The following is a 14442-nucleotide window of genomic DNA, read 5'->3' as shown; positions in this document are numbered from 1 at the left end:
GAAGATGTTGATAGTCTTTCAATAGTATCTTATATAGGCGGTTTCATGACCATTTTACCTCTATCAACAGGGCTCCATTTTGGTCATATATCTTAAAGAAATAGGCCGACTATATCCACTCTGCTACCTTCTTCTGTCATTTGACCAAGGCTAATAATGTTGCTCTTCAAACTCGGGATGTAATACACCTTGGTCAATAGACATTGATCACCGTTCTTACACTAGAACAAGATAGATCCTTTACCGTGTATCGATATAATTGATCCGTCGCAAGCTTCACGTTTTCAATGGACTTCTCATCAAGCTCCTTTAACTTTGCTCAATCTCCGGTCATGTGATGGCTCGCTCCGTTGTCTAGGTACCACTTGGTCTTCTCCGTCTATGAAGGGGTTCGCCATAACCTTCTCTTCATTGAGTATCAACAAGTTGGGTATTTCCTTGACCAACATCAATGTGGGCTCTTCATCCTCCGAGAACTTGAGGTTTGCCTCCTCATCGCGCTCCTTGTTGCAAAATTTTGCCGCATAATGCCTTTATTTTTCACAAAGAGTATCACTTGATCATACTCTTATCCTTCCGAGGGTTGGCATTTACATGAGTTTGTGAGGTATTGTCATGACCTCCTCTGCCACCACGTCCGTGGCCACGTCCACAACCTCTTTTTTCTTTGTTATGGCTGCCATGTCCACTTGAACCTGAAAACAAAAGTCATCTGCATCTTTCTTTTTCATCTATGCAAGTCACTCATGTGTGAGTAAGAGGTATTTCTCCTCCTCTTTGTCTTCGCAGCCACGAAGTCTCTCCTCATGGACCTTAAAACAACCAGTCACCTCCTCAACGGACATGTTCTTGGGGTCGCCGAACTGCTCGATAGAGGTAACAATCTGCATGAATCTTGAGGGAACAGCTCGAAAGAACTTCTTGACAACGAAGATCTCCCCATCACGTCACCTAATGAATAGATGCCGCTGACGATTGTCGTTAACTTCATTGCAAAGTCATCTATTGACTCACCATCCTTTGTGCGGATAGTCTCGAACTCAATCTTCAAGGTCTGCACCTTTGCTTCCTTGATACGTTCCACACTCACATGCATTGTTTGCAGCGTCTCTCATACTGCCTTAGTCGAGTCCTTCTTTGCGAGCATGAGAAGGATGTTAGATAAAAGACTGTGATTTTTTCTTATTTAGTTATTCACGTTTTTTTTAACTTAGTTGTTTGAATCTTATTTTTAGGTCATCTATGCACATACGTGAGAGTATATTTTTAGGTCAATTAAATGATAAATATGAGCACCCTGTTTTTTTTTTTTCCAAAAATCTCAAATCTTCCTATTCTTTCTTCCTATTATTTTATTCTGATTTTCTATTTTTTATTCTCTCACCAATTTCTTCCGCAATTTTCCTTCGTCAAGGATTTCCTCACCAGACTCTCACTAAGAGACAAGAAAGGACGTCCTCTAGGACTGTTTGGTAGAAGGCGGCAAGAGTCATCATGTCCTTACGCTCTTCAACGTCCTCACTTGTGCCTGTAAGTTAACACACATCTTTATCGACCATGCTGCGTAGTTACTCTTCGTGAGTAACGGGTATTGGAGCATTACACTCCCCTCTCTTCCGCTCCTTATCGTTGTCACATCTCCTCCGGCGACTTTTTATGGTGACAACATTTGTTTCGGCATCCTAGCTCTAATACCAAATGTTGGAAATGGCATACGATCGATATATGTCAAAACAAACAACTCAAGTAGAAAGAACAACTTGAGGGAAGAGACCTTTTGGAGTAAAGAAATCTTAAGCATTTATGCTTATCAATTCTCTATATTGTCCTGAAAATAACATACATCTCATGAGAATTTAGAGTGAAAGCATGTCCTAACTTTGTCCTCAAATTCCTAAACTTTCTCCGACTACTAACAATTCCTCCAGACTAACAATTTCTCTGAACTTATTCAACCCAATAACTTCTAAACAATTATCCTAAAATTGTTTTGGTTTAATAATTCTTTTACTAATCCAGCTTATTAATTCACAAAGAGTGGGTTGAATATGACCCACGAACCAAATAGGTAGAAACAAGTAAAAGAAGTAAAGGAACAACTTGAGAGGAGAGATCGGGGTCGAGCTCTGAAACTGTGTTTACCGGGGCGGGGCTCGTTAATTTAGCTATGAGACCGGGCTTCTCTTCAGCCATAATCTAAAGCCCAGTGTTTGAATTTGTGCTGTGTGTTTAAAGCAGAAATAATAAAGAAATGGAAGTTGAAAGAGAGGAGGAGACAGACAGTCAAAGATAAGGAACAAGAATATGCCTAAAACACAGACACAGACACACAGTTGTACAATGCATGGCTAAACGACACTCCCCAACCCTGTCCCGCTAATCAACCTCACATGCTCCCACCACTTTCTTTTCATCTTTCTTTAATCACTACGGAGCTTTTTTTTTCCTTTTTTTTTTTTTTTTTGTCTCTTATTCTCGTTCTACTCATCGATCTCGAAACTATAACGAATTATTTAGTGATTTATTAAATTTATAATTGTCAAATCTTCATTTGTTAATCTCACTCTCGAAACTATAACGAAATATGTAGTTTGTTGGTGAATGAGAGTATTAAACTTATAGTAATTAAGTCTTCATTTGTTAATCTCAATCTCGAAACTGAAACGAGTTGTCTAGTTTGTTGGTTTACGAGAGTTTATTAGTGTATTTAGCTTGTCAATAAAAAAATTATAATAAATAATAGACAAGTTTAATTGATATATCATTTTTAATTGAAGTAATAAAAAATATATTTAAAATGTAATATTTAAATAAATATTTGGTGGTCTATAAAAATAGTTTCTTTAATGCAAATATAAGATACATAAAACCAAGCATTATAAATGTTTCTTTAATTATTCATAATTTGGTATGCTAACAATTTTAAATAATATTCTTTTAAAAGCTAATAACTTGATAATACACCAATAAAAAAAGTTTAATTAATTTTATAAATATTATGCATTTAATTGACACGATTCTTACATTTTCACAAAAGAAATAATTTTTAAAAATGGGGATTTAGAGAAATGTACCCTTAGTAATTTATAAATATTTAGTTAGTTATGTGATTATTAGGTCTTCTAAATTTATCATTATAATTATTTTAAAACGAAATTCATATATTTATTTCTAAATTAGTTATTATTATATAAATAATAATAACAAATCAGATAATCTCTAAACAAGATTTAAATGAGAAGATTAATAAACAAATTCTGGTAACCATTATCTCTAACATTTTTGTGAGATTTGATAAGATTATTTCTCATTTTTAAGAGTGAAAATTATCTTCACAAACTAACAGATGTTCTTATTTGGGTACTTCTTACGAAGCAAAGTATGTTTAACTGAGTTAGTGAAAAAAAATATAGTTTATTGGTATAAAGTTTTTGGATGTAATCTTGATTCATTCATGTATCCCTCGTTTATTCGGATGTCACACATCTCACATACCCAAGTCCAGCCAAAAATGTTAGTGAAAGAAATTGAAGAGAAGAGCATGCAAATTGAGAGACCAATTTTGGTCCCGAAGACTAAATAATTTATTTTCCATATCTTCAAATCCAAAAGCAAAGGTAGTGTAGGAATAAGGGGCCCAGTGCTGTGAAGATGTTCCTGATGCACATAGAACAATAAGTAAGCGTGCTGAGTGAGCCATAATAATGACCACAATCATAGTGCCTCAAATGGTCGCCAACAGAGCCCATCCCATCCACTTGTTCTGCGGTGTCGCCGACTCGATCAGCCACCGTGGACGGCGGAGATATGGTGTGAAATTCGAAGGGGAAGATCGGGGGTGAGAGATTGTTGAATTTGGGTGAATTTATGGAACAGTGGAGGAGGGGAGAATATGTGGAAAAGGCAGAGAGGGCGGTGGGGGCGCTGAGGGACAGAGGGGGCCAAGGGGGCCAAGGGGATTTGCGATTGGGGATTTTTGTCGAACAGCTTTGGGGCAATTCCCGCAATTCCCATAACCCATATCTCTCAAATACATATTCAATATCTTCTTACTTCCACTTTCTCCTGGGTGGGTGCAAGTCTAAGAACGAATCGACCCATTTGAATTGATAGAAGATTCTAATCATTGATTTGATTACGTTCTTTTCGAAAAGAAAAAAAAACAATATTAACATAACTATGTGAAGACGGTTGAAAATTGAAATCATATCAAATATCATCATAGATGAACTATGATCGATGATCGAGTTCTTATGGGCGTCGACCCTCTTTGATGGAGTTCTCAAGGTTCGTCTCTTTGGCGAAGGTAATGGAGCATAGAATGTTTGAATTAAGCATAGCAAATTAAGCTTTAAGTAAGTTCAAAGCAAAGGAGAAAAGAAGATGACAATGCTTTGATAAAGGAGAAATTATGAGTATGGGTGGCTACCCAAGTAGGGTTGGACAATCTTAACACTCACTCAAAACATATTAAATTATTACTTCTATGTCAAGCTTCACGAGGCTTTCGAGGGCCACTACTGCCTCTCCTCGACCACTTACGATACTAATTATGAAATTTAGCAGCTATATGTCAATTTGAGTATAACTTAATTGAATCAAGCAAATGAAAGGATTTAAATTGTTATAGGTAAAACTACGCTTGCCACCCAATCAAACGTTGAAGGACATGTGTCTAAGGCTAAGCGTGAAGTATGTCAAGATTGCTCTCGACTTAACATGAAGCTCGGTTGAGAATGTATGGAACATATCGGCAAAACACTCATTGTCTACTAGGTAAAAACTATCTAAGAACGTCAATTTTCCCTCTAACGGAAATCTCATATCAACAAAGATATTGGTAACCCTCGAAAAATTCATATATATATATATATATATATAAAGATTAAATCTGAAAATCCCTTTTTTGATCTCCCACCATGTGGGGTTGGCATTTTGATTATGGGCTTCAATGATGTTCACTTGAGGAATGTCTTTTTTTCTTTTTCTTTTTCCTTTTTTTTTTTTTTATAAATTTTTTTTGTGTTTCTCTCTCCATCTTTTCCAACGACAAATTCAAAAAAAAAGGAAAAAAAATCTTAAAATAGAAAATTAAAATAAATAATAATGCCATATTAACATACAACATAACATGTTGTCTCATTTTAATCTCGAATAATAATAATAATTAGAAATAACTACACATATTATATCTCTCATCATTATTTCAAATATACTTGTGTAATATAAAAATATTCAAAAGTATGAATTTGTAAGAATATACACAAATAAATCATTAAAAAAAGTAAACTTTTAAAAATATGGTAGGAATATTTAATTTAATTTAATTTAATATTTAATAGATTCAATACACCATCAAACTTCTAATTTTGTGTTTATTAATTTTTACAAAAATTAACCGATATATAAACATAAAAGTAAATAAATTTGAAAAAGAAAAAAAAAAAGATTTATAATGATAGATAGGATTAATATGATTTTATATAATTGTCTCACCCCCTTATCATTCAAACATGCTACCCATAATCATGGCCTCACCATCTCCATATGAGTCCATTTATTTTATTTTTATTTTTCAATAAATGAAAAGGAAAAAAAAAAAAAAAAAGGGAGAGAGTGAGTGGAAGAAGAATAAATGGGAGGCACGTTGTTGGTATGCTCCTCATTAATGTTTTTCCTTAGATTTATTTTCAACATCTCAAAAATCAAACAGACATTAATTACAAAAAAAAAAAAAAAAAAAAAAAACTATTTTAATTTAAATTTTAAAAAACAAGAAAAAAAACATATATTTGCAATTGCATGCTCTCTTCTCTATGTCGGCGCCGGCATCCTCTGTTTCTAAAGATTTTGCCCTGTTTTCTCAATGACGGCGGCGATTCCTCCCCCACCTCAAAAACCCTAAACCCTAAACCTAATCCATTTTCATTTCATTTAATTATATTAAATTAATAATTAAATTAAAACCCTTTTTTTTTTGTAAGTCTAAACTTTAGGCCTTAATTTCCCAATTTTTAAGAACAAATTATATTTTATTCCCAACTCCCAGCATTTCTTCAACCAAGTTGACTCTTCATCTATTTTCATTTATATATATAATGTTGACTTTTTTAAAATTCTATCATAAATATGAAAAATACTAATAATTGACTAATAATATATTTATTTATTTAACCAACCGAAAGATAAATCATTTTAAGCTTATAAAAATATAAATAATAAATTAAGGTTGAATATCTTTAGATGACATTTAAATGACAAAAATATACTGATTTTATAATTATAATTTTAAACTTCTAAAAATATTTCAAAAATATCAAAATTATTCTTAAGTTTTAAAAATATTTTATTTAACTTTTAAAAATAAAATACCTTTCATTAAAAAGTTCAAAATATTTTAAATTTTATATTTTTAATACGATTATTTTTATTAATTTAGTTATATTATTAATTATTAATTATGATAATTTCTTTTTATTTTTTTAATTTTTTTATTTAGAAATATCTGGTCCGATGGGGACAGACTACAGAATCACGCAGAAAATCAGAGAGCACCGTTCCGACCAGTCGGACCCACTTTCACCTTCTCACTGTCCTCACGCGCCGAAATAGCGGTGCCGAACAAATCCAAACGAATACGACCTTTGCCCCCCTGGTTCCCACGTCCTCGCCACGTCACCTGCATATTTTGAATTTTTAATTCCGAATATTAGAAAAAAAAAAAAAAAATAATGGCTGTAATTATTTAATTCCCGGACGTTAAATCGATAAATCAAATTTAGTATATGGACTAGTATTGGTGTCCACGACGGAGCCGTTGAATCTCGCCGTTCCACACCGGCCGTTTTCCCCGACTTTGAGATTTTGTTTCTTTTTTTTTTAATAATGAAGTCAACATTTATTTAAAATTTAAAATTTAAAAGTCTGTTTTTTGGGCTGACGTGGAAAAGCAGACAGTGATATGGGAAGACAGGCGAAATTCGTCGCTGGCAAATTACAGGGCGTTGGCCGAGGCGGGGTAAAGTTGGAAAAGTTGAAAAAGTAATTATTTATTTTTCAAAATAAGTTGAAAATATTTAAATTGGAGCAGAAATAATTAAATATTCAACAGAATGCCGAGTACTTCTGCCACGTGTTCTAATATTCATCATTTATTCATGATATTCATAAATATGCATGTCCTACGTGGCTGTCAAACCCTTTTACGAGAAATTTTATCAATTTTGTCTCATATATTAAAAAAAAAAAATATAAAAACATTTTAGAGTAATTTTTACGTAAATATCGTCCATTTTAAAATTTTATTTGAAATGACAAAACATGTTTGACTAGTTTCCCTTTCAAGTTTCGAGATCGAACCTAATTTTTTTTACATGAGAATTACGAGCCCTATAATTCATATGTGCTCCATTTTCATTTAGATATGTACGAGTCGAGACTATGTCATCGAGAATCTTCCAACAACAAATCTCATGTCGTAAAGAGATCCAAAACATATCATAACATGCTTTTTTTTCTTTCGTTTTTTTTTTTAATTTAAAATCATCCTACATTTGAATGATATAATTCTATGTAATTTTTTTTAACGTTAAATTCATTGAAATTTGATGTGCGTTATTTTAATTATTGTATTTAGAATTTGAAAAGGAGTTAAGAAAGAGGCGTTTTTTTCAAGGGATATATTATGGAAACAGCCACCTTAGCATTACTTTTTGGTATAATTATGTGAAAATTAATTTTAAAAAAACGAAAAAGGAAAATAATTATTTGAATTATTATCACTAAATAATTATTTGAATTATTAATACTAAATTATCAAACACAATTTCAGTAACCAACTTTATTGCTAAATATTTTGGTAAATTATTTTCAATAAATTACCAACCTCTATTTAAAAACGAAAATAATAAAAATATAAAAGGGTAAAAAGGTAAAAATGGGGGCAAATGGGGACGGCTGAAATATCTTCTACTGCACGCAAATCTTCGGGCAGTTCATTGCTTTATCACGTCCTTATCACTCCGACAGAAATATCACACACTATGCGGGGGCAAATACGTCATTCTACTCCTACCCTAAAACCTTAAATATCTTGTCCTTTTTAATTCAATTTTTTCTTTATAAAGATTTATTTTGTTAGGGGTGAAATTTGACCATTAGAACAAACACAAAATATAAGAAATTTCGTACAAGTCCAAGTTTCATGTTTTACTTCGTGTCAGGAATGTGTGCAAAATGCTCTCGGTCTTTTTGATTTTGGTCCGGTCCAGTTCAATATAATTATCTTTTGATTCACGTAAATGTCAAGTGTATTACTGAGAAAACAAAAGTGAAATTAAGACGAAGACGATTCAGATGAGAATCCTTATGTGATATGAACCAATACATCAATCATGTAATATAAACTTCGAGAAAGATTTGAAGAAAAGGTTGTCAAAATTGTCAAAAGATGTTTCAAACTCATGCCACGTTGAAGAAGAATCGAATTTCATTGTTATAAATTTTGGGTGGATCATAATTTTGAGCTAGGGTGTTTATTTAATATATTTTAAGGCTTATTTACATAATAGTTAATTATAATCCTAAAGTATACCTCGTGACTAATTATACTCATGAAATATAGTTACAACTCTTAGAATGTTTCAGGAAAGTTAGTTTTCATTTTGACGTTATATAAAGTCATATATGTTATCTTTGTAAAATAGACATAGGTAGACGTAGTAAAAAAATATTTGTGCTTTCTTTTAGCCAATGACTAAGTTTCTTTACAATTATGTGTAATTTAGGTTACATGTAGAATCATTCAAGCTTAACGTGATCATGTCAAGTGATTCGAATCTCAAACAAGGGTTCTTGCCTTGAGATATTTGATCAACAAAGTAATCTAAATTTTATTTTCACTTCGAATGATTATTTATCACGAGGGATAATTGTTTTTATGTTTCATTTGCAATTCTATGTAGTTTAGATCGAAATATAGAATCATTCAAGCTAGGTATAATCGATCTTGCTTGTAGAGTGATTTAGATTACCTTGTTGATCGAATATCTTAAGACAATAACACTTCTTTATGAAGCTTGACCTTCTATTCGACAAGGTTGACTAAGAGAAGAGAGCGTGAAACTCAAGAAAAAAAAAAGAACGAGTGGAATATGTCAATACTTGACTTAGAACACAAACACACTAAAATCTTACTTAATCCATAATTATTTTTAAAATTATAAATATATATTATTGCTAATGTAGAAGTCGCTGACTTAAAATGCGGTTTTGGTTTCTACGGAAAACGGAACAAGTGAGAGAGGCCCATTGGCCCACTGCGATTTCCCCGTTTAAATAAAATATTAAACAAAAATTAATCATTAATTAATTACTATTTTCGTAAACAAATTAGGAAAAAAAAAAAAAAACATGGGTCCTAGTCACATGGTGGGAGCGAGTGGCTTCCATTTGCCAAGTGGTCCCCACAAACTCCTTCCAAATGGACCACAACTTGCCCAGCCACTTATGCATGCGCGTATTCTCCACGCTCCAAAACACGCGCGTGACTCTCAACCTCTCCCACTTTTATTTATAAACTTTTTCACTTCCTCTGCTTTTTTAAAAAACGTACTCCGAGGCTTTCCTTTCAGTCTCTTCTTCTTCTTCTTCCTTCTTCGTTTCTCTCTGTATTTTATTTTCATTCTGGTTTCTGGCTTTTTGTTGATGGTTTATTCTTCTTCCCTTCACCCTTCTTATACTGTTTCTCTCACTGTGCGCTTAAACCCTTGACCCCATTTCCTCTGTTTTCAATCTTTTCTTTCTTTTTCCTTCTGATTTGACTGCATCCCCTTTTTCACTTCCTTCAAACCCTACTCATTCTCTTCTTCTTCTTAAGCCTCAACCAATCGGCTTAAAAAACAGACCCCCCTCCCCCCATCTCTGCATAATACTCTGTTTCTCTCTCTTCTTCTGGGGGTACTAATCGTTGGTTGCTTTAGTTCTTTTGGGGCTTTTTTCAGCTTTTTCGAAATGGCTGAGAGTTTGGATGATGGCGAGTTTTGGCTTCCTCCCAAGTTTCTTAACGATGACGACTTGTTCTTGGAGGAGAAGTGTGTGGGTAATGATGCTAAGAAGAGAAGAGATGGAGCTGGAGCTGGGTTGCACCCATTTGAGTATTCTCTTGGATTTGGGCCTTTTGGGGTTTCTTCCGATCTTGGTTCGCCGGTTGAATCTCTGATTGGTTCCAGCGAAACAGAGAGTGATGAAGACGAATACATTGCTGGGTTGATGACTCAAATGGCACGCTCCACTCTGAAAGATGGGTTTGGACTCGAAAAATCTCATGTATGAAATGAACAGTATGTTTGGTTTCTTCATTTTTTTCATTTCTGGTTTGGGGTTGTTCATCTTTTTTAATCTTTTTTCAAACAGGGTTGGCGCTCCTCTGGTTCTCCTCAGTCAACGCTGTGTACTGTAGGAAATGGGTGTGGCTGCAAACAGAGCTCTAGCAGGGGAAGCCCAAATGCCCATTCGGTAGGCTCTCATCCACAGCTCACTCTGGATCTACTCTACGCCGCCGCCGGTGAAGTATCGAAGATGCGTATGAATGAAGAGGCTTACAATTTCGTTAACAATCGTGGACATTCTGTTCCCCCTAGAAAGCCCTCTCCGGTCACTGTTCCGCTCAAAAACCGCGACAACGATGCCGGCGTTTACCAGCAACTACAAGCTTCCCAAGTATGTTAAATTAGTAGCGGTTTTCATTTCTTGAGCTTGGTCTCTGTTTTGTCTCTTACGAGAAATTGTTTTTGTGTACAGTTTTTACATCTGAAACGACAACAACTCATCGAGCAAATGAACTCGGCGGCTCGTGTCGGACTGGTAACAGGCTCTGTTAGACACCCGCAGTCTCAAGTGCCGCAAAACAGAGGAAGAAACAGCGAGTTCTTCGATGGAAGAAACTGTCGCTCTGCCGTTGGTTTAACGTCCCAACCCCCTTGGGCTCCTCCTCCTCCTCGGAAGCACTCTGTAAATCCGTCACCGAATGGCTCCGGTATGAGGGCCGTGTTTCTCGGGGTTCCCGGCGGGAAGAGGGAATGCGCCGGCACCGGTGTATTCTTGCCACGACAAATCGGCGCCGTCTCTGAAACCCGAAAGAAGCCAGGTCTGTATCAAATTTCTTCCACATAGAATCTCAAATTCACCTCAAAATCTCATCTAACAAACGGATAATTTCATCTTGAAACAGCTTGTTCGACTGTGCTAGTTCCTGCTAGAGTGATGCAGGCGCTGAATCTAAACCTAGACGACATGTACGTTCAACGGACTCAGCCCCAACAGCTCCAATCTCGTTCCCCATCAGTGTTCAACCCAGGGAAGAACGGTATGAACCGTTCATAAAATCCTCATTTCTGAAAACCCCATCATTTGATTTCGGCATTTTTGCTTAGAGTTGGTTGTGTGTTCTTCGATTGACCACAGATATATCTGGTAGAGGGCGGAGTGAGAGCTTGTTGGCACAGCAGAAGGCGATGAATCTCCGGGCAGCGGTGGCCGGAGTAAACCAGGAGATAGGGCGGCTTCCACAAGAGTGGAGTTACTAAAGAAGCCATAGAGGATCGAGTAGAGATTTAGTTACTAACTGGTGTGTGATTTTTAGGGGTAGAGAAGAAGCAGATAAGATTAAAAGGATAATTAAGAGAAAATTAATGAAGGTTTGTTAGATTATATTAATGGGTTATTATTATTATTATAGGAATAGAGAGAGTTTTTGTTTAATTAAAATAGGAAAAGAGTAGAGAGAAGAAGGAGAACAAAGTGGATTATTTTGATTTTGTGGGGTTTAGAATGGGATTAGACCAAGATTAAGATTAAGATTAAGGTTAAGGTTAAATAAAGTTGTGTTTAAGTGGGAGTTTTATTTTGTTCTTTTGATTTGGGGCTCAAAACCCCATACTTATAATATATTCAATGTTTTATGGAATGGGAATGGGAAGAATTTGTTTTGTAAAAGGGCAAATTGGTAAAACTTTCTTTGGATTCCAATTTGTCCCCAGCCCATCCTTCTAATAAATTTTCTCACTTTCTTCCTCTTTTACCCTTTTCGCTATTTCTTGCTTTTTATGAATATATTGCTTTTGCTTTTCGATTTTTATTTTAATTATTTATGGTAACACAATCGATTTTTATGAAACTAAAAATAATAATAATAATAAATAAAAAGGGATGACACGTATATTTGGTGTGGAAGGGAAGAGAGTGTGGGATGGCTTTGCCTTTTGCTTTCCCCGAGAAACTGCTTTGCTGTCTTCTCTTTCTTTCTTTCTTTCTCCTTCTTTTTCTGTTCAGTCCTCCACTTTTTATATATTTTTCAATTTAGTCCCTTCTTTTTTTTCTCTTTTCTTTTTTAATTCAAATTTATGAAAAAATAAATTAATTAAACATTTCAAACTAGAATAATATATTGAGTTTTATAAATCATGGAAATTATTATTATTATTATTATTATTATTATTATTATTATTATGGTAAGTGGAGGCCACGTGAGGGTTTCTATTCAACATTTCCCATTGATTTCGGTACCAAATTCAAACTTAACTGAAGTACTAGATATAAAATTTAATTTTATGTCTATTAAATGGTTCAAGAATTTTAAAATCCTTTTACGTGTGGATTAATTCAGTGATTTATGTGAAATCTCACTTAAAACTGTAAAATTGACCACTATAGGTCAAAACAGACAATATCCTACTTGACAAAATTAAAATTTAGTCAATTAATTTATTTAAGAAATGAATATATAAAATTTAAAAAATAACATAAATGTTTTTTTTAAAGAAAATATATTTTGGGCGGATAAAAAAACCTCAAACTTATTTAAAGAAATTATTGCTCCAATTTATGTTTTGTCCGGATTAACATTATTGGTATGAATCCACATGAATGGGGAGTCAAAAAAATAAATGATATTAATGTGAAATTAAATATTTTTCTCACCCTACACGCAAATTTAAAGCACCAATAATAATAATGATGATAATAATAATAATAATAATAATAATAATAATAATAATAAAATCAATATAGTTCAAAATAATGTAAATATAAAGCAGCGAAAGGGATGACTCAGCACGTGGCCTGCTATTTCCTTTGTTAGATTTTCTTTTTTCTTTTTCATAATCTTTTACAATTTCCTGATAATATTATCTTAAATATGCAAAACTAATAATATTATTATTATTTGTACTATATTTTAATTCTCCCTACTATTTTAAAATATTAAACTTTATTTCCTTCCCTTTTTTTTGAAAATTTTCTGAAATTCACCTAAAACATAGACCTAATAATAAGGTGAAAGGGTAGGGAGTGGTGGTGGAGACATGTGTAGGCACGTGGACAAGGCGCGCGCCCACTGCCCGTCGAAGGGTGGCACGTTTTGGGTTAGTTAGATGTGTACATGAACCAACGCAGCACAAGCACCACGCCCACCTTCCGCTCAATTCCCTTCCTCCTCTCTCATTTTCCCTTTTCTTTTTCCTTCTATAATTGTGGCCTCTTATTTTAGTAAAATTACAAAACTATTTAACTTTTATTTTCTAAAATACCCCCACACTAATTATTATCTAAAAGTTTATAGTTTAATATTCTATATTATTGAGAGATTGAATTAAAGGGCAGCGGAAAGTTAGAAATGTGATGTCATATGTTAGAGTGAGGAACTCATGAACTCGAAATGATTGAATGAATGAATACTTTATACTTAATTTTCTAGTACACTATATTGAGCTAATAGTCATTTGTCATGATGTCGTTTAAAAAGTAGATTAGTTGCGTGATTGAAAGCTTCTTTTTTAATATTAATTAATTTGATTTTAAGTTTAGCCGAGATTAAAAGAGGGGTTTGAATACCAAATCTATTTGTTGAACTATATGTATGAACAATTAAAATAGTTTAGATGGATATTTAATCAACTTTATTATAAATTCATAATTACTTGGTAGATATTTGGATGAAATTGAAAAATATTAAATTTTTAAAAATTTATCAACAAACATCAACTACTTCAAGATCCTATTGATGCTATTCATGGTGGCATGGTTGTTATCCTACTCAATTAGTTGTTGTGCTAATTTGCACAAACAAACCAACTCAACCTCCAAATTGGTTTGATTTCAGCCATATACATTGGGTTAATATTTTTTTGCCCATCTCAAAATAAATATTTAATGTTTATAACCGAGATTACTCGTGTGTTTTAATTTATAAATGTTTTATATTTGAGATTTATGAAATTTTAGTAATGAATGTAACATGAATTATGGATAAATAATACTTTAAAAAAAACAACTCGACAACCAAACCAAAAATAGAGTGTTGGGTTGGGTTGGGTTGGATTAGGGTGTGAATTTATTGGAGTTGTTCCCGTCACCAACTTCATCAACTTGAATATTCAAATTAGT

General features: G+C 33.6%; 1 protein-coding gene across 2 annotated transcripts; it reads left to right on the top strand.

Moving 5' to 3' along the window:
• The first annotated feature begins 9608 nt into the window (after window positions 1-9608).
• Window positions 9609-12487, top strand: LOC111438229. Of its 2 annotated transcripts, XR_002709640.1 has the most exons (6): window positions 9609-10326; window positions 10414-10719; window positions 10801-11146; window positions 11231-11365; window positions 11464-11733; window positions 12468-12487. XR_002709640.1 is itself a non-coding variant. In XM_023076193.1 (5 exons), exons 1-5 carry the CDS (start codon window positions 10012-10014, stop codon window positions 11583-11585), a joined length of 1224 nt encoding a protein of 407 aa, XP_022931961.1. In that variant the 5' UTR covers window positions 9609-10011; the 3' UTR covers window positions 11586-11990. The 2 variants fall into 2 exon arrangements, 1 of the variants encoding a protein (XP_022931961.1); XM_023076193.1 differs by lacking the exon at window positions 12468-12487 and having other exon boundaries at window positions 11464-11990.
• Window positions 12488-14442: the final 1955 nt, after the last annotated feature.

Source organism: Cucurbita moschata, unplaced genomic scaffold (genome assembly GCF_002738365.1).
Source record: "Cucurbita moschata cultivar Rifu unplaced genomic scaffold, Cmos_1.0 Cmo_Scf00072, whole genome shotgun sequence".
Lineage (NCBI taxonomy): Eukaryota > Viridiplantae > Streptophyta > Magnoliopsida > Cucurbitales > Cucurbitaceae > Cucurbita > Cucurbita moschata.
The sequence above is the reverse complement of the archived record's forward strand: the minus strand, read 5'-3'. Positions and strand labels throughout refer to the sequence as shown.